Genomic DNA, 27,205 nt, shown 5'->3' on the forward strand with positions numbered 1-27,205 from the left:
CCCGTATTGAAGAGCCCTTTATTTATATATAATAGTTGAGGAATCCGAACAAAGCTGCGCGAGAGCTGGTTACTGTATGCACGTCAATCTCCAAATTGATCACAATCGAATTTAAAGCGTAGAACACGTCGCCAGTAAATTAAATCCGCTTAAAAGGCCGCATAAATCCCAACGATCCGAATAATCGATAATTGTAGCGACGGCGAAAGAATAACTGGAGCAGCCAGCATCGGAAGTCAGTCGGTTTTAATATAATTACGAATATTTCTGCGGGGGAAAGCCGCTGGTCGGCTCTTTTCCGTGTCGGAATCGCTCGACATCCAGCCGCCGCCGTAAAGGGGCTTCTGTTTTCCATGCAATTTGTCAAGATTTGAACTAACACGGGAATAAATTACTGGGGCGCTCGTACTCGCCTCTTGTATACATAGATAATCGATGCTAAAAGGCCATTTGTTTGGATTCTGTCACGCCTATTTGCTGCACCATTTTAAATATTTAACCGGGTTTTCGTTACGGCCGAAACGAAATGATAAACGCCGATAAGAAGTTGAACACGCTCTCCGCGGTGGATTTAGTGGGGGGCCTGATGTCTGGTAATCAATTTCGCAACAGATATACCGAGGAGGTGGCTGGCGGCTTCATTTTGTATTCTTCGGGTGCATCTTGTGGGGTATCTTGGGGTCTGGGGAAACGTTCATAGCTATACATTTGACAAACACTGTGTGGGGCTGGAAAAAATGTATACCGCGCCTTTTACCAAGACTGAATTTCGTTTAATTTTTATTTTTCCTATTATTATTTTCTACTGAATGGGATTCACCTAGTGTATAGATATAATGGGCTCATTCTGTTTGTACATATTTGAAACTCTCTACAATCAAGGTCAAATTTAATTTTCAGGGTTACTCATAATTTATCTTCACACTGTGCCTTTTACAAACAATTCTAAATATTTCTGCACTTTTCCTGCCCTTGAATCTGAAGTAATAAGCATATATATTATACATAACATATTATTATCAATAGGACCTAAAAATAAATAAGGTACTATGGAAATTTCAATGAATAATAGCAACAGTTATTAAAAATTAGTTATAACTACAGAAAAGTTATGAATAAATGTTTGTTGAATGTTTCATTTACATTACATTAATATTGTATTAATAGAAACAGACTGGGATGGATGATGATAGTGGCCTGGGACTGCAATAGTAGTAGTAAATACCAAAATTAGACTGAAAGAAGCTCGTTGGTTAAACTGAATTTGAACAACAATAAAAATGAGATCAACTCATATTTGATACTGTCTTTTTTTGAGAATCTTATTTTATGTCATATAGTTTTCGTTCAGCTTAACAGCTTCAAATTCAGCTTTAAGGTATATATATATATATATATATATATATATATATATATATATATATGACGTGCTTCTGCGAAGTTAACCAACGATCCAAATAGATAACCAAGTATTTGCTTGTTTCTCTTGTGGGATATCTATTAACTCTTGTGGAGTATGATGGATAAGTAGTACTTGATGACAGAATTATTAATAGACAGTGTTTAAAATAAAACTCTTAACTTAAAAATAAACCTTCAATACCAATTCATCGTGGTATATAATCAAAAGGCGGGTCAAAGAAATAGAAGTATTTCAGTTGTAATATTAAAGAATTTTAGAGAAATTACTTTAGTATACCATATGAATTTCATTAAAAAATGCAACTAAAATAATAATATTAGTATAGACATTTTAATAACGTAAACTATTGCTCTATTGGCAAGAATAAAAATAAAGTAGTAATAAGCTTCCGGAGTATTAATTATTTTATTTTAAAGATATTGGAGTTATTTTTAAAGTTATAGTTGAAGTATATGAGAAATTAGTTAATTAGTATTATATAAATAACCTCTGAAAAAAGTTGCTAATGCGGGCCGATATAACCTAATAAACAAAATGTTTTATCATTAAAGCAAAGAATGTATTTTGCTAAATGTGAGTATACCATATAAATTTATATAAGAAAGGGCGAGATAACAATAATAATAATATTATAAATCTGTGATGGTTCAAGCCACCTAAAAAGAGCGTTGAAATGCCGAAATAACATGAATTTTATAAAGGATATGAATATAAAACAGAGATCATTGGACATAGAGTTTGGAAGTTGTAACGGCAACAACCAGAAAAAACGACGCTTTTAAGTACTACTGCTGGTGTTTAGCAAAAAAAATCAATATTCTTACGGAGCATTGATTGTTTTCTTGTACAAAACATAACACTAACGGTACGAATAAGTGGGAAGTGGAGCTCGCTCTCTGAAGAACCCGAAAACCTCGCTATATTACTATCCCACCTATCGTTTACATTCAAATATCCGCCGTAAAGCTCCAGCGCTACGCCATAGCGCGTCATTATCCCTCGCAATAAAAGCATTCGATTCGTAAACGAGAGAGGCCCTTATCGGTTATTCGGGGAACTTTTAACGGCTGCGGACTTTTACAGTGGACCGTTAAATATTTTACGCGTATACGTCCGTAAAAAGGAAACTTTTTTCGGCGGTTTCAATTGCGCCAGTTTGATTTGATCGACTTCTTCGTACTGGTAACCTTCTTCGAGGTTTTAATAGGTCGAGTTCACGGGCCTGTCCGCCTCGTAATGTATTGATTGACTATCATGATTTTATTGTCACTGATTGGAGTTGAAGGTTGTCGTATATATTTATATAGGCCTACGGCGCGAAGATGTCTTTGTTTTGATGGAAGAAGCTTGGGATTTTCGGGTTTTATTCGCTGCTTGTTTTTAATACGATTAATTTATTTTTGGTTTATTGTTGTCGTTATTCAGGACTATCAGTTAGGGCGAAAACTTATAAAAAAATATATTGATGGCGATAGACATTATGAGATCTTTAGACGTTAGCTGTATATGACTTTGTTCTCCAACCTATATTAGGGTACCTCTTAGTGTTCGGAACGCCGCCTTTGAGGCCTCTTTATTTGTATTAATATCACTGATTCATTTTGTGATGTCGCTGCTCAAAACTGTGCTGTATTTAATTTGTTGACGCTATTTACAATAAAGCGAAACAAGAGAATCTTTAACTTAGATATGTTTAATTCGAACTCTAGAACTATTTAGGTATTTAGGTATTTCTTTTCTTCCATTACTTTAAAACTTCCTTAAATCTTGCTAAATTTGTTGTAACCTCCTTCCTGTTTTCCTTAGATCTCCATATATCATACCATCTCTTTTTGTACAATTACACTTCCGATTTATTCCATTCACTCTTCGCACCACTGTTCATATTTGAGAAAATAATGCCTAAAGCTATCGACCTCATCATAATAAGTGTGGTTTGTGGTAATATAGGTATCGAAATAGCCATAAAATATGAACAATAGTTTCATAATACGTTGTTTCTTTATTTATTCAAAGCGCAGTTTAAGATCATGTTCACACTCATGCTCTGTTTCCGATAAATCGTGAAATTTATCATTTCTAGTTCATGACTGTGTCCTTATCGTTTGACGTAATCCATTTAGTTTCAGTTCGTTCATACGCTTGCAAATCAACAAGAAACATCTCGTAAAATAACGAGTATAATCTCAGTAGAGAAAGGGAGACATTTTTTACATATACGTCTTGCTATTTCTCTCTCAGTCTTTGCTCTATCACCAGCATCATCAAGACTTTCCACTAATCTTAATTTCATCCTCTACAGCACTACAAATCGGACTCGGTTCTAAAATACGTTTCTATGAGCCATCATAAGGTGTTTGAAGAAGTTTAATCTTTTTGGGTGGAACATGTTGAGCTTTCAAGATAGCCCAATGCGAGAGCCAGTGTATAGAGTCGAAATCAGATCGAAATTCAATACAAAGGATAATCATAAAGCTTTCCAGGCATATAAATCATGTCTGCTTCTCTCAGTTGTTCATTTGTTGTATATTTTCGTAATCTCTCTTCTAACACTTGAAATCAGGCTTTCGTTTTTACATTCTTGACTGCCTGATTTTTTAAAAATATTGGAAGAATTATAACTCTAAAATACTACAAATTATAACACGTCATTCAGATTAAACAAGAAATATAACATTACTTTGGTAGGATAATCATACTGCCCTGATTAGGGCATTGTTTATATTGCTAATAGTAAGATGACAATAAAACGATTTGTAAGTTACACCACAAGAATGATTTCATGCAAGAACGATTTTCTTGTCTGGTACAGGTTTAAAAACTGCCTTTCAACGCCTCCCAATTTCAGTGCATATGGTATACAATTTCCTTTCATTCGGGGTTCAAACATTTAATGATTCTACATGATTGATTATACATATTAATACTAATTATTCAGTGATGTATCCAGATCTTCAACATTACATTTTGGTGGTCAGATGAAACATTTTCTATTCCAATCATTTGTCGAACATTCTTGAAATTTAGTTTTCAGAAAAAAATCCTGCATGTGTATATGTTTCTCAGTAGGATACAAAAAATATAGAAAATAGAGCTGTGCTGTTAAACAAGGATATATACATTCAATATTATATTGATTTGTTCAAAAAGGACTCCAAAATTTTAAATAAAACAAATTACATTGAATGAAAAATAGTGTTAAACCAAATAAAACGTTTTATCTGATTTGTGTTACGTTTAGTTCTTGATAAATTGGTAAATATGTTGTACCAGGCAGTGATTCTGATGCTAAATTTTAATAAAATGATTTTCTATATAATAATATGAAAATATATATCTAAATTTGATAGCCATCGCTTCGTTATATATTTACCTTAATAACATAGCGATCGGAATCTCTTTTACTGTACCAAATCCATCTCATATCGACCAGAAATTCATAAAATATCCCCGGTATTAACAGGGGGTCGTATTTTTTTATTGTTTCTTTCCCCCTTTTATTATTTGGTCCATCGCGTGGACGCTGATCCCGGCTATAAACCGAATAAACGACAAACGATACTCACCACCGCGTCCAGGTAATTATATAGCGACAGGCCGTCATCCCACGGCTTTTCAATATCGCACGATAAGTTGGTGGGTTTAATGGTGTGGCCGGAATCCATCGCCGCCAATCCCTTGGCGAAAACGTACACTGAATCGTACATGAGGGCTGGTTCGGTCTGGAATTATAACGCTTATTTTTATTGATTCAAGTTTTTTTTTTGGTAGTTGATGATGTCAGTGATATTAGAGCCAGGAATTAGGCGCCAAGTTCAGTTCAATGTTCTGATATGCGTTTTCTAAACGAGATTCTAATGAACTTTGTTGTTAAAAGTAAATAACTATTCGAGAAAAATGTAATGACATTCTTTTATTTCCTGGTTCTAATAATGGATGTTCTTTAAAGAGACGTAGAACTTGTATATGTTGGTAATACAGTTTTCGAAGATATCCAATGATTTTCCACCTTTTTTTTATTAGGACTATAAATTGAATAATTTACGAATATTTATTGAGTTAAATTCTATATCACAAAACACAGCTTTGGTCTATACGAACCCGTTTTAACCACTTGAGAGACATTTGTCATGCCAAATATTAGCATACACTAATCTTCATCAATACCACTTACATTCTTGTTGCTATAGCTGTGGTAGGGCTGTCTCTATTTTAAAATAACTGTCAGCATGATTGTGTTTACCCAATATACCTGGGAACTAGCAATTATATTAAATTTAATTAAATTATTAAATTTTATTAAATAATATTTAAACATATTTTTCATTTGTAGCAATGCCCTACACGGCAGTCCTTTTCGCATACTGGACTTACCGAAACTAAGTAATATTGCTCAGTGTTTTCGCATATTTTAACATAAATAAACTTTTGTTCTCTAGCAATCTACAAAAGTAGTGTTACCTAATTATAACATTTTACCTAACAGGTCAATTGAAAAGTCCACGGCCTGATACATAGATGGCGCAACTAAAATTAAATACATATGTTTTTTAGTTAGCCCTAGCCCTCGAAAGATGCGTGTATAAATTTGATATCTGTCGGATCATTGATTTGTGTTTTATAGCATTTTGAGTAAAGCAACTTTTGTTATTATGAAAAAAATTGATAAAAAGGAATTTCGCGTGTTGATAAAATATTATTTTTTGAAAAGAAAAAATACAATTGAAGAAAAAAATTGGCTTGATGCCGAGTTTCCGGACAATGCCCCAGGAAAACCAACCATCAAGAATTGATATGATAAGTTTAGACGTGATGAAACGAGCACCGAAAACGGTGAACGCAGTGGACGCCCAAAAGAGGTTGTTACCGATGAAAACATTAAAAAATCCACAAAAGAATTTTGAATGAAATAGGAGATACTCTAAAGATATCAACTGTATACATCAAATCATTCACAAATATTTGGGTATGAGAAAGCTATGCGCAAAATGAGTGCCGCGCGAGCTCACTTTTGACCAAAAACAACGACGAGTTAATGATTCGGAGCAGTGTTTGAAGATGATCAAGCGTAATAAATCCGATTTTTTGCATCAGTATGTGGAATCCATTATTTCACTAAGTCGACCATCCGAGTAGACTGGATGAACCAGCGTCAACAGTCGGCTGGCAATATATGGCGTTATTGATGCGTACCTTGAAAGAGGAAGTACCATCAACAGCGACTATTAAATAGCGCATTTGAAGAAAAAGAAAGTGATGCTGCACCAAGACAACGCACCGTGTCAAAAATCCATGCTTTGTGGTTCGAATTGCTTCCTCATCCACCGTATTCTCTAGATCTGGCTCTCGGCGACTGTTCCTGTTCTTCTATATCAAAAGAATGCTGAGAAGACATTTTCGTCGAACGAAGAGTTAATCGCCGAAACTGAGTCCTATTTTGAAGCAAAGGACAAATCGTACCACAAAAATGATATGAAAAATTTGGAGGTTCACTACAATCAGTGTTTCATCCTTGAAGGGAATTACGTTGAATAAAGAAACTGATTTTGCCGAAAAAAATATGTTTTACTGTGGTAGGCCGGGGACTTTTCAACTGACCTGTTATAATTCATATTTTACACGCGTGTTCTCTGCTACTAATATTTTTTGTTAAGTAATTCATAGTTATATGTACTGATATAGGAATAATGTAAACATAAAATTAACAAAAAATTCCACCTAACCACTATCGTCAAAACCAATGCGTGGGTACTAGGCACTGAAATGATGGCAGGAATACAGGAAATTTGGAAATATTGGACAATGAGCAAGAGTATAGAATCGGTGTTTCAATTTGTACCCCAAATAAAAATTACTTGCTATATATACATTGAGACTAATTAATTATATTTTTCCGGTGTATGAGTGAAGTGTCTCAAATAATGTCTAAAACAGGTTTTGATGGATGTACTTCAACAAACGTACACTTTTTCACACATGATTTAAATTAACTACAAATCTTGTCTAGTTTTTTGAAAATCGTGTTAATATACATAATTTATTTCACAGTTCTGTACCTCTAAAAAGAACATCATTTATAACGTATGACACTTTACCTGTATAATGCCAGTTCTATTTAAGATGACGTGTCCAATGGACTGGAACTTCTCCATGACTTTCAACGTCTCCTGGACCTTGGGATGTTCGACGTCTACCAGTCGAAAAGCGGTTATGTTTACGGAGTTGTACTTAAAGTCTTCTAGGTCGAAGGTTTCTAGATCCTAGAATACATGTTAAAAACTATTATAGTGTATGTTTCTTACGGGTCTTATACATATGTGTAAAAGGGTATAAGTAAAGTTAAGATTATTATTCTTCAATAGCTTTTTTAATAAATTTAAATTTTGTATTTTCTTTTTATTTATTAAGTGTGTGAGCGTTAATTATAGCAACTTTATTTCCATGGATAGGAAGTTGATGGACAGTATTTGATATACATAGCTACATCTTACATTAGCAAATATTGTTATAAATCCAATTGCAGCTATATTCTTTAATGAAGGTAGAATTTAAAAATTAACTTGATTAATAAAATTGATGATTTTATATGCTGGGGTAGAGTATCGGAAAATGAAATGGAGACATTTGTTCGCACGTAAAGTTCAAGACAACGTGATGCAAGTTTGCAACAGACTGATGAAGTGCCAAATAAATTGATGATAGAGTAGTTGCCAAATCAACATCAGGTTTTTAACACGTGTCTTTGCACATGTGAGTATAGAGACGGGAAAATATTTTAATTAATACGTATTGTACCCTTTTTTAGTTGTAACAGAAAGCACGATATGAACTATTGGAAAATATAAGAGAATTTTCTATTAAAGTAAGATGCCTTAATAACAATAAGAGTGTTGTATATCAACTAGATATACTAAAATAATACTTTACAAGATATTTCTGTCAACTTTCCATGATAACGCAATGCAAATTTGCTGATGCTAGAGAAGTACCAAATAGATTGATAATTGAGTAGGTGCCAATGCAAAATTAATCTTTAACACCTGATCTTTCACCAAAATAAGGGCATGATCAGAAGGAAAATGTATCAGTAAAGTTAAAAGAGTCATAAGTCAACTATATTATTAATAGAAACTGCCATCAACTTTCCATGACAACTCAACGCAACTTTGCAACAGACTAACTGGAAGATTAAGCGACTATAAACTGTTGGCAGTTCTTTGACGCGACGCTTCTTTCGCTACCCCTCACCCAGCCCCTCCGCCGTTTCACATTTTAACTAACGGATTCTGGTGGATCTAAATCCCGACAACTTCTGTATGAACGAAACATCTTAATTGAGATAGTCACCATTGGGCTTATTCGAGCCGAGATAGTCGGTCGGTGGCGCTTCCTGCGACCGAACAGACATCAGCCTCGGTTATCTCGTTTCTGTTGTAGTTTAAAAGTTCGGCGAAGGGATCTCTGCGAAGTTCCCGGGGACCCTGACAAGTGTGGTTTATTGCGCGAAGTTGCCGCCACCGTCGCCGAGCAGGAGATATCCGGGATTGTTTTCGAGCGTTCGTCTTCTTAATTTCCATCCGTCATGTCGTATCAAAACGGTTTCGTTCTCATTATGACAATTGCAGGAATATTAACGATTTAAATATCTATAAAAGATACGCCGAGGCAGAATGGAAGTTGTTATATGGCGCGGTTGGGAAGAGAGGATGAGTTTTCCCTACCGACAGCGTCATTTATTGGAGACGATTGCTGCTAGGAGTGTTAATTTGTTAATGATGGACTGGTTTTGAAGTATTTTCTATGATATGCATAATAATTTATGAATGCACCCAAAAGTATGTACAGGATGTCCGTTGGAAATGTTATTATAACATATTGTGTCAAAATGCAGCCGAATCCACCACCAGCACCACCAGCAGCCAGTTGTCATAGTGAATTTATTTTTGGTCGCCAGCAACCATCAGATACAAAAACCCTGTTCTTTTTGTTTTTTAGAGCAGTTGCTGACCTATGAGGAGTAGAAGCGGTGAATTTTGGAAACGAACCGAAGGATTTGAGATGAAAAGGGAAAAAGTGAGAACAAAATATCTAAAATTAGAAAATTTGCTTTACGTCATGTTACATGACACAAATATATATAATATATATATATATATAATATATATATATATAATATATATATATATATATATATATATATATATATATATATATATATATATATAATTATAAATAGCTTAAAGACTAGGACAAAGGAAGCAGTTTCGGGCTTCCTTTTGTTCCATTTTTTATTCTTTCAGTCTTGACAGCGGTAGACGTAGTTTCAAAGACGCTTTTTAACTTATCAATTAGCACTTAAGACCAAGAATGGGGGAATATTAAACGGTAGTCGGTCTGTATAACAGGGAACCGTTCGAGAAAAGTTTCGCACAATGAACTTAAAAACTGCAATAGGATAGAACAAAAGTTATCTACCATAAAGTAATTCATTAATAAATGCAATAATGATTATTAAACAGTTCCGTGTACACAGTGTAAAAAGTCTCCGGGATTGTTCAATAAAAAAAATTGTTGCCAAACAAAACTATATTTTGTCTCTTTTAAAGCATCAAATTTGTCATACTCGTAAGCTGATTATGAGAACTTTTCTTTTATGCCTTCAGTCGGTTTCAAACGCTTGTCTTTTTATTATTATTTATTATAGCAATCTAGTAAATTAACACTAAAAAGCTATTTGTTTTTATAATTAATATCATATTTTTACCATATAATTTGTAAGTACTTATTTTACGATAGAAATTTTGAGCTTAACATCTATATCACTGTTTTTAATATGTATTGAGTTTTACCAATGAATCATCACTATTTAGGTGCTGGAAAACATTATAAATGATGTGCTATGGAGCTTCAGTTCATAGGGCGTAGTCGTTGATAACGTTAGTTTCTATCTTCAGGTACCTTATGCAGATGGTCATTACGAATGCACCATGCAGCATCAATAATACTTCTTGGTACCCTGCTTTGGAAACTTTGTAAACCATAACTATTGCTTTAGCACAATCCCAAAGCCGAACATCATAAGTCTACATTGGTTTCAGTAGTTATTGGTAATATAAAAGCTTATTATATACTGACAATGCTGAATATCTACCCAATAACCTGTTCATTTTATTATACTTCAGCTTGAGATGTTCAGATTTTTTCGCAAAATGTTGTTTCCACCTGAGTTTAACATCAAGGGTCATCAACTATTTTTTGATTTATTGTTGTTGTTTCTTATTTATTTTGCTTAATATTTTTTGAGTCAGTATGTAGACTTGTCTTGATTCTTTTGCTGGTGAAATAAATCTGCTCTGATTTATTTTAATTGATTTTAATACGTCCAGCACTTTTCTGTCCAGCATTGTATTTAGACAATTGCTATTTATTAACTTTTAGTTCAGTGTTGTTATCTGCTATGACCAGGCTTGCAGTGAAGCTATATCACGAAAAAACTGATATTCTGATATTTGCTTTAGAATTCCTCATTCAAACTTCTTCAGTACTCTGTTAAGTCACCCTAATTGTTGGACAGATGTGAATATGTGAATGAATAAATGATGAGTGACAATTTATTAATAATAAAAATTAAATACATTGGACAATTTTCAACCACTATACTATATCATATAAATGTATCAACGAGGATATCGTTCATCATAAGTTACATCAATCATCCTTCGCACGTCAAACCCATTGAACACCCATAGCTCCATTGAAATCCAGCCTTTCACGCCTTAAACCGAACTCGACTTCCTCTAATCCGGTGCGCGCCAGCAGCAGCCCAGTCACTCCGCGAATAAACGGATGCAAAATTATTGCCTAAAAGTGGGCGCATTTTCCTTCCCTGACCCACTTTTCCTCCGCGGAAGGAAACGCATAGTATACGAGAAAAGAGCCACATATCTCTCGCTAAACGATTTTAAAATTCGCGGAGCGTCAAAAGGAGTCGATTCCTTTTAAAATCCCCCGAGTCGGGGGAGTGTTCGACGTTGTTCGACGCTTGTGGGCCGATTCACGTCGTCAGTTTTAATAATAATGCACCCTGCAACGTTGGTAACTAGTTTTAGCGGTAGGGCAAACGCCGAGGTAACCCAATTCCGGATTAAGATGCAATTCATTCGGCGAGGGGACGTCGAACTCGGTTTCGCGACGCCTTTCGTCGCCCTAGGTGCTTGTTACGGCTCCGCAATTCGGTTAGGTTGACGGAGAACGGGTATTTGGACTCGGGAGTTGATTGAATCTCGCGTGCAACTCCCGGTTTTAGTTACTAGACGCGACAATGAGTCGATAGTCAAATTGTAGTCGATTTAAAAGACTCGGTATGCTCGGGCTTTTGTTGTGATTTGCATTTTCCGATATCGGCGCGATATATTTATCCCCAGAGATGATTAGGATAGGCTTCTGTTCGTGGATTTCGATTTCATAAATAATAAGATAAGTTTATTTTTCTACTCCGCATTTTCGAATACAGAAAATATATCGAAATAGCACTTAAAAACCAGAATATTATATTTTATTCTGTATTTATTTTGCTAGATACTATGAACAACGAAAGACAGTATTTCTTGCTGCCAGATAAATTTCGTGAAATGTTTGATGTTGGTCATAGAACAGCTTTCCGAAATTGTACGATTTTTGTACTGTATTAGTTAATAAACAAATGTACTCATTATTATTCAAAGATATTACATTTTTACATTCAATCATCACTAGTAAGGAAGAATTGGATATTCTATAATAATACTGATTCACTTCTGATTCACCGATACAGCACTGAGGCATCAGCGCTCTACGCGTTTATTAATAATACTAAAATAAGATATCCCTCTCAAAAGGAAACAAATAATAATGAATAATAGTTTTAAAATAAAAACCTACACCCATTTTCTCAATATTTTCATAGCCATGGTTAAAATGTTTTATATTAAACCAATTAATTAATCCAAATATATATATATGCATGTATAGAAACCCTAAAATAAATATAGTGTTTATAATATCCATTCATAATATAGAGCACATATGGACCAACAGGAATGAAACAAGTATAGATAACTTCAAACAAGTATAGGATGGAGTAGCATAGGAATTAACAATAAAAAGCTGCAAACGTTATCTAATAAACGAACTGACAAGCAGTGACATATGTAGAGGATGATATATATAAAAAACAATCAAATGTATGTATGTAACGTATAAAGACCGTGTAATAACAGCAATTAGAAATAAAAAGCGTTATTATAAAGAAGCCGGTCATCATAACAAGTATAATTATGAAAATCAGTAAGTGAAAATTTAAAATTTGAAATAGAACGATATGGTAAATAGAGAAATTAATTTATTAGCTACTTCTTCAAGAACATTTATTATAACATTGTCACCATTAGCTTCGCGTACATACACTGTTGGTTTTGTGGTATTTGCATTTTTCCTTTTAACTGAAGAAATTGTTACAAAATACATTATACTTGACCTGAAATTAGCATGTTTTCATACAATATTTCATTAATTATTATACCATAAACTATTAAGATAATTAAGAACTATTAATCACCTTCAAGTAAGAATAAAGGAGCTGGTCATCATAACATGCATAATTATGAGAACGAGCGAATGGAAATTTTAAATTTGGAAAAGAACGATATGGTAATTAGATTCATAAATCAGGAAATAAATTTCGTAACTTTTTATATTAAGATAATATTTGTTATAGCATCGTCACTATTAGCGTCCCAGTACATACAATGATTTGTTTTATTGTACTTGAATTTTTGTTGACTAAACATGTTGTTGCAAATGCTCTTGATTTAAAATTTAAATTGGATATGTGTACATAAGATTACATTGATTATTAGACTGTAAGCTACTAATGTAATTAAGAACTGTTAATCATCACCTTCAAATAAGGATAAAGAAGCGGGTCATCATAGCAAGTATAATTATAAGAACGAGTGAATGAAAATTATGAATTTGAAAAGGAACGATATAGTAATTACAAACAAACAAATATGCAAATAAATTCAATAGCTTCTTAAAGAACATTTGTTACCATAAGTTTCCACATACATGCAATTGTTTCATTATATTTATATTCTTTTGTTTTAACTGAAGAAGTTGTTGCAAATATTCTTGACATGTGCTGATGCAAAATTGCATTAATTACTAGTTTATACTCTTTTGGTATATTTAAGAATTATCCACCACCATATCTAAGCTTAAATTAATTTAAGAAAAACTATTTAATACTTACGAATGTAGTAAACATGTAGTGGTATCTGTAGTCGTTCATCTGCAGCTGTAAAATCTGCAATAAAAAAAAACGGTACGGCATGAATTCGGAAAATATCTCGAACATATGAGATCCTCGGCGACAGTTTTATCGACAATTGGCGTGAAGGCGTCCGATGCCGCGGAACGGCACTTTATTAGATGTTAGATTTATCGTAAACCGCCATAAAATTCAGAAAGCGTAAAAATCCGAAACATCGATGCCGTGCCGCTGCAGCGGGCGCCGTAAAAACTTTAGCGGCGCGGCCCAGCTCCTGCCAAACTCTTTCGCCGTCCGGCTATCGGAACGATACTTGGCAGTCGATAAAAATATAAAAGTTTAACTGTTCTGAGGCCCGGAGCTCAACTCCTTCGGGCTCTACTATATTTGCTAGACGGATGTGGAGTTTAACGATAATTTACCGTACGGCCGGTTGACGTATTTGCGCTTGACTGTAAATAATTGATAGTGCTCGTCGGTTTATTTCTTAATACTCGAATTATTTCGATGGCTAAATGGAAAAATTAATGGTCTACAGTGCTCAATATTTTATACTAGTAATCGCTCTGTTGTCGAAATTCGACCACAATGTATTAAATTAATCATGTTTCTCTCTTTATTATGAGATGACTAATTTAAAAATGATACGCTACCAAAATTTATTTTTATAGTATTTTCAGTATAAAATCAGAAATATATTTAATACATAACATTAGTTAAAATAATAAATGTTTATATATATATATATATATATATCATTAATCAATAAAGTATTAATAAGTGTTAATTACTACGCCATTCAACATTATAATAAAGTATTATAAGTAAAATTAACAAAATTAACAACTTCAGAGCATCAGTTACAAGCATATATGATTTTCCATTACTTTTATGTTGTAAACATAAGTATGGAATAATAAATGAAGGAATACATGTTTGGATATTAAAGTAGAGAATATATGAATAAAATAATTTTGAAATTGATATTTGACTTTAGCATATACATCAAAACAATAACAAACACAATTAGGTAATTTATTCTTTACAATTTGGAATTAATTAAATAATCTATTCGTTTTCCAAAGCTCAAACCTATCAGGTATAAATCAGAATAATTGGTACAAATTTCAAAGCTCTCTTTTAAATATCATCAGGTGATTAGAGTAACATACAGAGTAACATGACGAGAAGACAAAACATTGACAGATTGAGGTTTTTGTTAAATTAATACGTTCAGTTGGGAGCAAAAAAGAAAGAAGATATTTACAATTACAGTTAAGAATAAACAATTGAAACAAGCTAACTCAATATATTGTCAAAGTCACACTGAAGAACCTAGAGAAGCTACTAAAAGATATATCCTATAGAGTCATCATGAAGTCCATAAGGACCTCCTCCATTGGTTGTAATGATTAATTCTTAGTACAGTATTTATGTCATTGACATTAAATCACCTATATATTACTTTAGCTGGTAGTTTCTATAGCTACTATACCATTGTGAATATAAACTGACTCCATAGCTGTTCTTGGAGAACCCTTAACTAGGAATATCTAGTTGGCTTTAAATTACGAGCGCCTTAGCATTCATATAATGGCCGAATTTCCCTACAATTCTTCGAACGGTTTGTTTAAATATTCTCATGTAAAAATCCTAGTGAAAGTTAGTTGAGAATAAACTTTCAGATATCATTAGAATAAACATATGTTTTTTATGTAAACTAATTTACTGTATAAGACAAATAAAACATCTTTAGAATATTAATCATTCACTAGATCACCTCTTCGCCGATATCAGATCCTGTTATACATCACCTGGCTTAACATGGTAGCTCGATGAATGATTGCAGAGTTTTTGTTGCCTGTTGCGAGATTACCGTTGGAGATTTTTGAACCTACACGTCAATAATATTAATGCTCCCACGTCCAGGATTAATGGATGCGGTTTAGGTTGAATTTCCCTATTATATCCTTCTCTGTACAGCCATACATTTCTTCCAATTATAATGAATTAGTCGTGGTTTCGATCGGAATCCGTCTATTTTCTCCATCATCACTCACTCGCAATTCGCCGTTAGATTTTCCTCGGTGTGTCGGGCTGGATTGCGTCAGCTTTATCGATTATTAGCTCGTTAAAAATGTGTACAAATTAAATGAGAGCTATGCTCGATTCGAATAGAAATTAGGCTTCATTGCAAGTAAACAGGTTTCAAATTAATTTTATTCTTGTGTCTGTGATTGAGGATGCTTTTGTCACTCATTGTAAATTTTAATTGGTATTTTCGCAATTCTTTGCTAACGCTGCATTGTTTTTTTTAATAAAGTACAAAATAGCTATGTTAAGAATTAAGGAGAATGCTCAATGTGTTTACATTATAATTTGAATATATTTTATGTGGCTTTTTTTGTTAGTAAACTTGAAGATAACTTACTGCTTCTACAAATTTTTCTTTTAATGTCTTCTTTATCTATTGATAACTATATATATATCTGTGATAAATTAGTTTCGCTACATTATCTGTGTACTTTTTTGTTCCAAATCACCTTGATCTGAATAGGAGGTTAAATTTCCTTATTAGTAATTGGTCAGACCCAATTTTGAAATAACTATATCAATAAAACAGTTTATTAGTGATAGATATTTGAGAACGTAACTATTCACATGAAACTCACCACTGTTGCTTCTTGAAGTATTTAGATACGTTAGATTTATCATTAGATATCACGAGCAACTATTCATCAACATATCACCTTTAAGAAGTAGATCTAATTAACGACGTTTCGGAAAACTATCATATTCAAGTTTTTTTAGATTTAATTCTCGTTATATCTATAGAATTCTTTCCGAGTAGAACAGTTCCTTTAATGTATATACCATATATCTACCATATTCACTTAATGCATATCTTTTTCTTATTCGGTTCCTTGTTGTTGGCCGGGGTGAATGATTAAGATTTTCTTTTTGGTTTTGTATACTTTGCAAGCCTAATTTCTACACAGGATCTTGTATTTCTTGAGGGTTCTAGGTGCCAAGTCTCCTTGGAGAATGAATTTTTTTCTTATATTTAATGTTCGGTTTATTTAACCTCTGTGGATTTTTTTGTAGTCTTGGAAAGGCATTTGGTCAACTTTTTGTTTTAAATGTACTAATTCTACTGTATTTGTTTATTAGTTTGTATTGTTCTATTTCGTATAAGTTTTGTATATTTCTATTCTAATTTGTATTGTTCATATTATATATTTAATATATTATATTATCAGTGATTTTATAATATGTAGTAATTACGCTGTAATGATTATTGTTGATTGAGTAATGGAGATATATATGTACTGAATATACTATCTAGGTTTTTTCTTAAATCCTACAGTAGGACAATATTCCTGGATATAATATTCCCTAAGGGTGGAAGTTCTACCATGTTATGATACTTACGGATAATATCATTAAATTTATCTCAGAGTTGATCCTTGGTGACAAAGTATTAACAGTTTGGTTTAATTTTCTATTATCATATATTTAACACTAGCATACATGAAGACATTAAAAGCAAAACGTTCGAGAACTTGAGAACTAATCGGCTTCTTTAATTTCTGATAATTAAACTATCTATCTTTATTTTTAACAATTAAGCTTTATGATAACTTGTGCAGTGTTTTAAGAATTAAGACTAATAAATAAGTAAATAAATAAGCCCATATTGGACAACCTATCTGGCGAAAATTATAAAGGCAAAAATTAAAAGAGGTTCCACTAGTAAACAACAACAAAACCAAGTACTGCTAGAGAGAACTCGACCTAGTGTTCTGCATGGAGAGTGTCACTCTAGAAACAGGAGATCTGTTAATAACATTGCTTTGATGTGGTATGGCTCTTTACCAAAGTACGTATAGAGGTGGTGAGATATGAAGGTAAGAAGGCATGAGGTAGGAAGAGACAATAAACCTAACAAAACATACACGTGACATTAGAAGGACAACTTGGGGATTCTTTGCAAGCCCATATCATGACGGAACTGTTTATAGAAGCTCTAGCTCTTTCTCCTTTAGGTATATATATATATATATATATATATATATATATATATATATATATATATATATATATATATATACGAAGTGTTAGTTGTGTAAAATGAAATGAGCAAGGTCGTTTATTACTCGTATTGTGATAGACTGAAACAATCGAACCGAAAATCGTTCCCGTTCGTTTTGCTCGCGAGAGAGAGAGAGGCAGGATTTATATTCGTCGTATTACGTCCCTAACTCAAAACACAAAATAAGGATGCATTATTTTAATCTTCGCGCTCGACAACGGCCGTTCTTTGTTTCGTCGAAGCGAAATTACGCGCCATCATCGTGAAAAAGCGATTTGCCGTCGTCGTCCGCGAAAGGGCCGAAACAATTTCTGTCAAGTAATTTCGCCTGGGACGGTAAGCCTGGAAACGGCACCGGAATAAAGACCATCATCTGGCGGGCTTTGGTCGCGCTCAGTTCCGCCATTCATCTTCGACTATATTCGAAACATCGGTTATTACAAATGCCGTTTAAGCGTCCGGGGATCTCTCCTTTGAAACGCCGCGGGATTAGACGACGCAATTACTGGCGGCGGCGCTCCGTTTGGCAGTTTTCGTTTGTTCTTCTCTTTCTTTGACGTGATCCGATCAAATAGAAATAATACATGAAAAAATTTAACTTATTTTATCGATGTCTTCAATAGCTTGGAAAATATTATTTGTCAGATTGAGATTTTTGATCGGTTGCAAGCGAACGAGAACTGACGAAGCTACATCAGGTGAATACGACGGTCGCTCGACGCTATTTGTTCGAGTTCTTCGCGAAAAACTCGCTAATAGTGCAAATGACAAATATTAAAGACATATTATTCGTTAGGTTGAAAGATGCCATCAATAAATTTTGCGAATATGTATAGTTGTTCATATAGTCGTTCCAATAAAACAGCCAATGCACGTCATCAATACCGTCGAACGTATTGCCACATTTAGTTTATAAAAACGTAAAATCCCTTTTAAACTCGGGGCGTTTTTCTTCCTCATTTTACTAATTAGCATCACTATAGTTAAAAAGAGACAGAATGAAGTCTGATGTGTCCGAAAATCTAAACAAATCCGCCTAGAATCGATTTGTGTTGGTACTAGTCAACGCCGTTGTCATATATCAAAGTAAATATAATAAAACAACTATAATCTAAAAGCTATTGTTGCTGTTTAATTAACTGTATTTTAAATCCTTCAATAAATTGACATTAGGTGTACTAAAACGTTTGTTCCATTATTTTATTTACATTAGTATTTTGTTGTCAGAATTAAAATACTTTAAATTTGATGTGGCAACGTTGTATTCTACATTTTAAGGACGTGCACTGCTTGCTTTATTGGAACGACTATAGATAAAATAGTCTGTAGGATTCCAAATCATAAGGCTGTTCTCTTTTAAATTAATTTATCATTCATCATTTCGCAGTTAGTCGAAGCGTTAAATATGGTCAAAAACTTGATAACCTTAACATAATGATAACCTTGTGACAGTAGACCTTGCCATGATGTAAAATCCAAGACAATATCTGTAAATATCTGATAGTAAACGCTATATATTACATTACAGGCATTATTCTGTAGAGCATTAAAATAAAGGAAAGACGAATATCCTAAATGTCTTCGTGCAAACTTTAAAATATCATTAAGATACGAAACATTTTTAAATTATATTGTTGAAAAATATGGCAACTTTATTGATGTTATACTTACTTTACTGAAATAATTTTTGGAAATACAATCTTGTTCTCTGACAACATCTTTAAACTATATGAGATTTAAATAATAGTTCATTCGTTGTTATTAAAATATGGTCCTTGGGTGCTAGTTTTCTAAATATTTCATCAACTTAAGATGCTTTATAAAATATGTGCTGACATATGTATCTCGTACGTCGTTCTGCTTGTGCATTGGTTCAAGTGCAACAGGACAATAACGGTAAATTAAGTTGTACTAAGTAGATCTCATGTAAGATGTAATAACACATTAAGATAGTTTATTTTCCACCAAAACACCATACATTTTCCATGCATTTTTTCACTATTACTAATAAAAGATACATTTTCAAGTAATTTTATACTAGAAACTTTTCAAAATTAGGCCTAGAAGCTTAATTTTTAATTTACTGATAATTTTATTTTTATGATTTGATTTTGGGCAAAAAATCTTTTTATTTTTTTACATTTATTTCCAATTTAGTTCGGATATACTTATTTATAAAATTTTTGGAAATATAATAATGAATGATATGCCACATTAATTATGATATGTGAAAATTTGGAAACACATATTTATAATTGATACTAACTATTTATTTTAGCAGAAAGTGCCATAACACTTGGTTCGTTAATATATATTCTAGCCCCTGATGTCCCAACGTCGTTTAATTGATTCTATAGTACGAACTTACCGCTCTAAAAAATTGCTGAATATTTCTTGTATTCGTATCTATGATAAGTTTAAATATATCCTTCTGTCGGACTTCCCTCAAGACTTGTCGGTAGGTAGCAGGAGTCGCCTGACGTATGTACATCTCCGTTTTAATAGCCGCTGGTGCTTTAACCAACTCCTGAAGCTTAAACAGACCTGTAACAAGAAATAACATACATTAGAAAGATTTTAAAAATCTCTTTGAGTATTCTTAAAAATAAATTCTCGACCTGCCTCGAAAACCCATCGGCGCTTTCTGCTAGACTCTCCTCGCCCTATCTCTGACGCTATTTAATTTGCCACCGTATAATTTCACGTGCAATTAGGCTGACAAGAAGGGTAATCTCTGCCATCGGCCACCCTTATCCCTTTCAAATAGACCCTCTTTATCCCCTAACCCGTGGAACGGTCCTGCGAATCGCGCCGAGAACATCGCAGGACGATTCCAGAGTTGATATTCTGCAATCTGGCGACCATCGATTGTTTTATATTGTTAGGACGATAATTGTCGCTTGGCTTTTGATACAATGAACTCTGCAATAATGTCTAATGGTTCTTTTAATGTATTGATTGCTTCTTAGACTCTGACAAGTTTGATTTATATGATTTGTTACAACCTCCTGCCACTAGATCATATCTGGAAGAAAATAGCTTATTGTTTGCATAAAAATATGTTTTTAATGGGCAACCTAATGCAAATACGCTAGAAGTATCCTAGCTGATATATTTATTATTATCTATGCATAATTTAACATTTTATGATTGACATTTTCTTTATACCATTGGTCAACTGCTAAAATATTGTGAATTATCAAACATATTATTATAATACTTTAATAAATTAAGGTAATATGTTAGAAAATATTAACATAAGACCAGAAATAAAATATGTATTGTATTTTGAGAGAGCGAAGGTAGAATAATGCCATTATGATGCACAATTCAGCAGTTTATGATTACCATTTTCTTTAAAAAAATGTTTCTTTCGGTTTCAATTTTTATAACATTGAATCATAGTATACTCATTACTATTTTAATTTTTTATCCTATTTTTTCAAAAATTATTGTTAATTATCAAAACGCGACTCTCATTTGGCAATGAAATAAGGCTACTATTATTTTTATTATTATATAATGTCTTATTCTGTCTGTTTATGTTTGCGTTTATAAGCCAGGATTTTTGATCGCGCGGCCAAGTTATATTGTCTTGAACTTATTTTCTATGTTGTAATTTTATAGTCACGACTTAACAATCCTAAATCAATTTGTTCTCAGTTGCTGCGTGTAGATATATTTTATTTGTAATTGTAAGCATTGACAGTTTTAAATTTAGTGAAATCCGTGATGTAGATATTTAACAATACCTGTCTAGTACTCCTAATCGAAAGGGAATCGAATTTTCAAGTAAATGTATCAGTACAAGATCAGTGAGTATGCCAAACTTTAACGCCTGTCAAAGGCCCTAGTAAGGTCCGAGAAAATTACATGAGCTTCCTGAGCTGAAAATGATGGTGATTTTTTCTATTTTCGTAGCTTTAATAAATGCGCGTAGATGATTACTGTTGCAGTAATTTTTTAATAATGATTCAGGGGGCTGATTAGAAGGTATTTGGAACAACATGAGACATCCTTCCTTTCGACTAGAACGAATATTGGTCAATTTCTAAACATAGGTAAATTTGTTTAACGTGAATATAATATTTGTAATATTTACCAGTATAATAGAATATTGATCACTAGTATCATTAGAATAGTTATGTCATATTTGAAGTATACTTTAGGTATTTGTATCCTCTAAGTTCTGTAATTAACACCACCAACCAAATTGTCTATTTTCAATGTACTCTTCCACTCATAGATATTACGTATTTTAAGGGAGATGGACAGGATGAGAAATAAGGAAATAAGAATATTTTCTTATCTCCTTAATTTTCATCCTATCCATCTTTGGTAAAACAATAACTTTTTTTAGATATTTTTGTAAATTACTTGCGCACTTCCATTTCGTTCCAGTTCCCTTTCCAACTTTGGTTGATATATCCTTTTTATTAATGAATTTACTGTTTACGATGAAGTACAAACTCATGGTTTTACCAATTGTATCATGCATTTCCATCTTCTGGCTTACATTGCTATATTCAAATCCTTTGACATTTATACATTTATTTCTTCTATTAAAGTTTTGAATAATTAAGATAAAAACACATTTATGTTGTAAATTGCACGTAATGTTATTACAACACTTATATAATATGTTTCTCATCTATTTCTCACCGCAGGCTATCTTCTAAAATAGGATAATATTTCTGTTACGAGAAAAAATTAAGAAAACCATTTCCTCTCGCTTCACCATATCCATAAAAAACTGACTAGACCCGGCGAGGGGAAAGGTCCATAATGTGCAACAAATTTCCGCCGGCCGAAATTGGGTTCTTCCACTTCCTTCATACGTCATACTTCATAATGTACCGACCTGGCCGTTTTTTATAAACCAAACGATGATCGGGCAGATTCGCCAACATCCAGTTTCAGGGTAATGCGATCGATTTATCACCACGTGGCGGCTACAGCTAAATATCGACTGTCTGACGTTTCTCGTTTATGCCGCGATCTCGTCGTCCGAAAGCCTGGAGGAAGACGGAGACGTGTTGAGAAACTTGATATGTAAGTTACGGAGATTTGTCTAGTTTGATTGTGTCGCTCGAACCTTGTTTCGTTTAACTTTGTGCTTGTTTTGGTTGTTTTGGCGTCGTCAAATAACTACCATTAATTGGAAATTGATTAACTCGCTGAATTATTGTTGATTTCCATGATAAAATATTTAAGACAATATAAATAATCTTAGGTTTTTATCAGTTTTAATTTATATATTTTTTTTAATTTCAATAAGAATCTTCATATCCTCTGTTAGATAGACAATGAGTCATTTCACAATAGGATAAATTTAATACACAAGATAATATATTTTAAACATTAGTTATTTTTACTACTTGGCTTAAAAAATAACTGGGTTTCTGTTTCTATTGGTCCTAATATTTTTACAAAATATCAGTTAAGGTCATCAGTAATAACAATAAACAAGTCTTGAGTAAATTATGCAGTCGTATTTCAAAAGTTGTTATATCTAGATTTTTTAATTTAATTATCAAATAATAACGGTAAAACATTTTTGTTCTGAATATAATTTGCCTGCCAATTCCATGTGTTCAATGAGTTACAGTGTTTCTTCTACAAATGCTGTAACAAACCTGATATATTTATAATAACAGGTCAATTGAAAGGTCCACGACACATAGATGGCGCTACTAGAATTAAATCCATATGTTTTTTTAGTTAGCCCTAACCTTCAAAAGATGAGTGTATACATTTGACAGCTATCGGATCATTAGTTTGTGATTTATGGCATTTTGAGTGAAGCAGGTTTTGTTATTGTTAAGCGAATTGATAAAAAGGAATTTCGCATGTTGATTAAATATTGCTTTTTAAAGAGAGAAAATACAGTTGAAACAAAACCTTGGCTTGATGCTGACGAAAACAATTAAATAATTCACAAAATGATTTTGAATAACCATAAATTGAAACTGATTGAAATATCGGACACTATAAAGATATCAACTGAACGTGTACATCATATCATTCACGAATATTTGGGTATGAGAAAGCTCTGTGCATAGTGGGTGCCGCGCGAGCTTACCTTTAACCAAAAACAATGACGAGTTAATGATTTGGGGAGGTGTTTGAAGGTGATCAAGCGTAATAAACCCGAGTTTTTGCATCGATATGTGACAATGGATGAAATATGGCTCCATCATTTCACTCCGAAGTTCAATCGACAGTCATCCCAGTAGACTGCACACGATGAATCCGCTCCAAAGCGCGGGAGAAAACAGTCGGCAAGATTATGGCGTTTGTATTTTGGGATGGGCATGGAATAATTTTCATTGACTATCTTGAAAGAGGAAGGACCATCAACTGTGAGTATTACATAGCGTTATTGGGCCGTTTAAAGGACGAAATCGCCGAAAAACGGCCACATTTGAAGAAAAAGAAAGTGTTTCTCGACCGAGACAATGCACCGTATAAAAAATCCATGAATTGGGCTTCGAATTGCTTCCTTATTCACCGTGTTTTTCAGATCTGGTCACCAGCGACTATTTCCTTTTCTCAGATCTCAAAAGAATGCTTGCTGGAAAAAATTTTCGTCGAATGAAGGGCTGATCGACCAAACTGAGGCCTATTTTGAAGCAAATGATAAATCGTACTACAAAAATGTTACCGAAAAGTTGAGGGTCGCTATAATCAGTGTATCACCCTCGAAGGGAATTATGTTGAATAAAAAAACTAATTTGGCCAAAAAATGTTTTAAATATATGGTGTTTTATTTTATATTTCTTGTAGTATGAAATACATTATCCATCAGAATATTTTATTCTCCCCTCTATACGTTATTTTTCAAACGCTTGAAAATGTCATGAAAAGTTTTGTTGATGACAACATTTTCCCACCAGCTTTCCAGTAATTTTATACGTCAGTATTTTTCACCATAACTATTTATTAAACGAATCAAAAACATCAAATAAACCAGATATATTGGGACAATAACCGGTCCGACCGTCAAATGAAAACTGATATTTTTCGAAAATAATTTCCATATCATTCTGTCCGTGAAAACTGTCCTCAAATTCTCTTTGTCGCTAATAAACCAGAATGCGTGCTAGTTATCGAACGTTTTGTTTCGCGTTATCATATGTTGGCTCTGTTGTTTTCGGTTGATTTATTCGCTTTAAAATATCTCCGAAAAATTGCTGGCAAATTTCATAACATATAGAAGAACTCTGCCCGGTATTAATTGCTGTAGATAAAATTATTCTTACCGTAATCCTCTTCGTATATAATGGCGACCTTCGTCCAGTTTAAGAACGCCATCAGGTCCTTGAAGGCCCTGTTCATGTTCTCTTGGCTGGGATGTAAGTTGATGCTCAATTGTTTGGACATGGGCTCGAAATCTATCCTAGCTTCAAGATGCGGTACATCTAGTGCTACAATGGGTTATTATTAGCAAAAATGGACAATAAAAGAATTACAGCATGAATTAACTCACCTTCACATATACTTTGAATATGAGCACCTAATATGGGGTCCGAAGGTCCGAAGATGGCCTGTACTCCAAACTCCATTTGTCGGCAAGCTAGAAAATGTATACATTAATTAAGGTTTCTTTGCTTACTAAATTTTTTTAATAAATTTTTCTCTAAAGCAACATAGATATCTTATGGTAGATGCGCTAGAAGCAAATTGTTTAGGAATCATTTTGAAACTTATTTTAATGATCCACATTCATTATCATAACAAAATATATCTTGCTACTTTTTTTTTTCTTATAATCTAGCTGCTTATCCCTATTGATTTAATAACTATTACACTTTGTTGGATTAGGATGTTGAAGTTGAGAAGTCTAAGTTGAGCCAGATTGTACCAATATCTGTGCAGATATTGGACCTATTTATATCAGTAAATAAAATTAACACCTTTAAGTTTCATAGAATTCTTATTTATAATGTATAATTTCCATAAAATTATTAACCTATAAATTTTACAATTGATTAATATTATACACTACACTGCTGCACTTTGTTGCTTGCACTAAAATATGAGTTAATCAACACTAAGAGATTGCGGCGACTAAACAAATGGTGGTGTAGATGTTATTGTTGACGATATTTTCTTAAGAAAAGATATTTCAGTTCGCTGTATCTTTTGTTGCTCACTGGTTATTCATGATAAGATATTAAATTTCTTCAAAGTATTCAATATTACCAATAAAACCCCCTTTCAACTGTTCTTTTCGAATTTCTTAAGTGTTTCTCCTCTGAGAATTGAACAAAGTCTTCAATTTGCTCTTTTATTTTTCTTTTATTTGCAGTACTCTCTTTATTATTCTAATTCACGTGTAAAACTATAATTTTGAACATAAGAACTAGATTCAGCATATAAATACTCAGTAACAGAACTCAAGTTCAAGGCATTTTTAGTGCTTTAAAGATAACATCTTTTCAAATAACCCTAATTGTTGCCTATTGATGAGCAGTCCTTAATTAACAACAACAAATATTTTTTCCAAAAATTCTTAAATGCTCAAAGTATAGATACAGCATCTGGTAATATTATGCACTGGCCAATTAGTAGAATATTGTGAAATATCGACGAATTTATTATGAACTTTAATAATTTAAGATTAGTGAATATAGATATAGAACAAAACCTAAAATTGATGTGGTATTTAGATAGAGTAACTACAAAATAGTGTCACTAGTTACACAGAATTCAGCATTTTATGTTTCACAATTCTTTTGACCAGTTTTTGTAACAAAATTTTAGAGAGCCATGCTACTGGAAGAAATTCGATGTATAGCTATCACGAATGTTATGATTGTTGGTCAGGTACTGGAACATTATGAAGTGAATTATTTAAGAATTTGTTATAATAATTTTATACACTAAAAATTAAAATATATGCCGTAATTGGGTAAATCAAATATAGATTAATACTATTATCTATGCATAATTCAATGCTTTATGATTCGCATTTCTTTTAAGAAATATTTGTTACTCGATTTGTAAAGGTTAAGTTTCTGAAGGAAATAGAGCTGTCAGAGATAATTCAGCATTTTAGAATCTACCTTTGCTTATCGGTTTATATTATATTAATATTCACCCATATTTTCACCATTTGGTGCTATTTCGTTTTTTGTAAATTTCTTTTTTTTTCTATTTTAAGTATATGTATATATATATATATATATATATATATATATATATATATATATATATTATAATTAAAGCAGATAATTATATAAAATTATAGTGCCAGCCGTCTATAGACTGAATACGTTCATCAGGGATCGTTAGCGACCTGTCCTTGCATATTAATGCCGCAAAAAATTGAATTAAAAACGCCACTCGCTCCCCAGGGAGGACCCGGCCGCTCAAC

The 27,205-nt window shown here is 32.9% G+C and overlaps 1 protein-coding gene across 1 annotated transcript in view; it reads right to left on the minus strand.

The window, feature by feature from the left end:
* The window catches only part of LOC143203592 (glutamate receptor ionotropic, kainate 2), a 309,747-nt gene that overhangs the window by 59,769 nt on the left and 222,773 nt on the right, over positions 1-27,205 (minus strand). The window contains exons 3-8 of the mRNA XM_076415804.1: positions 25,316-25,402; positions 25,089-25,253; positions 20,195-20,370; positions 13,716-13,769; positions 7,519-7,683; positions 4,990-5,145 (exon numbers count right to left, since the gene is read on the minus strand). Of these exons, the coding sequence (XP_076271919.1) occupies positions 4,990-5,145; positions 7,519-7,683; positions 13,716-13,769; positions 20,195-20,370; positions 25,089-25,253; positions 25,316-25,402 (803 nt within the window). The remainder of the gene's footprint in view (positions 1-4,989; positions 5,146-7,518; positions 7,684-13,715; positions 13,770-20,194; positions 20,371-25,088; positions 25,254-25,315; positions 25,403-27,205) is intronic.

Source organism: Rhynchophorus ferrugineus, unplaced genomic scaffold (assembly GCF_030347505.1).
Source record: "Rhynchophorus ferrugineus isolate W39M unplaced genomic scaffold, kcgeb_rfMv2 rfM10, whole genome shotgun sequence".
NCBI classification, from domain to species: domain Eukaryota; kingdom Metazoa; phylum Arthropoda; class Insecta; order Coleoptera; family Curculionidae; genus Rhynchophorus; species Rhynchophorus ferrugineus.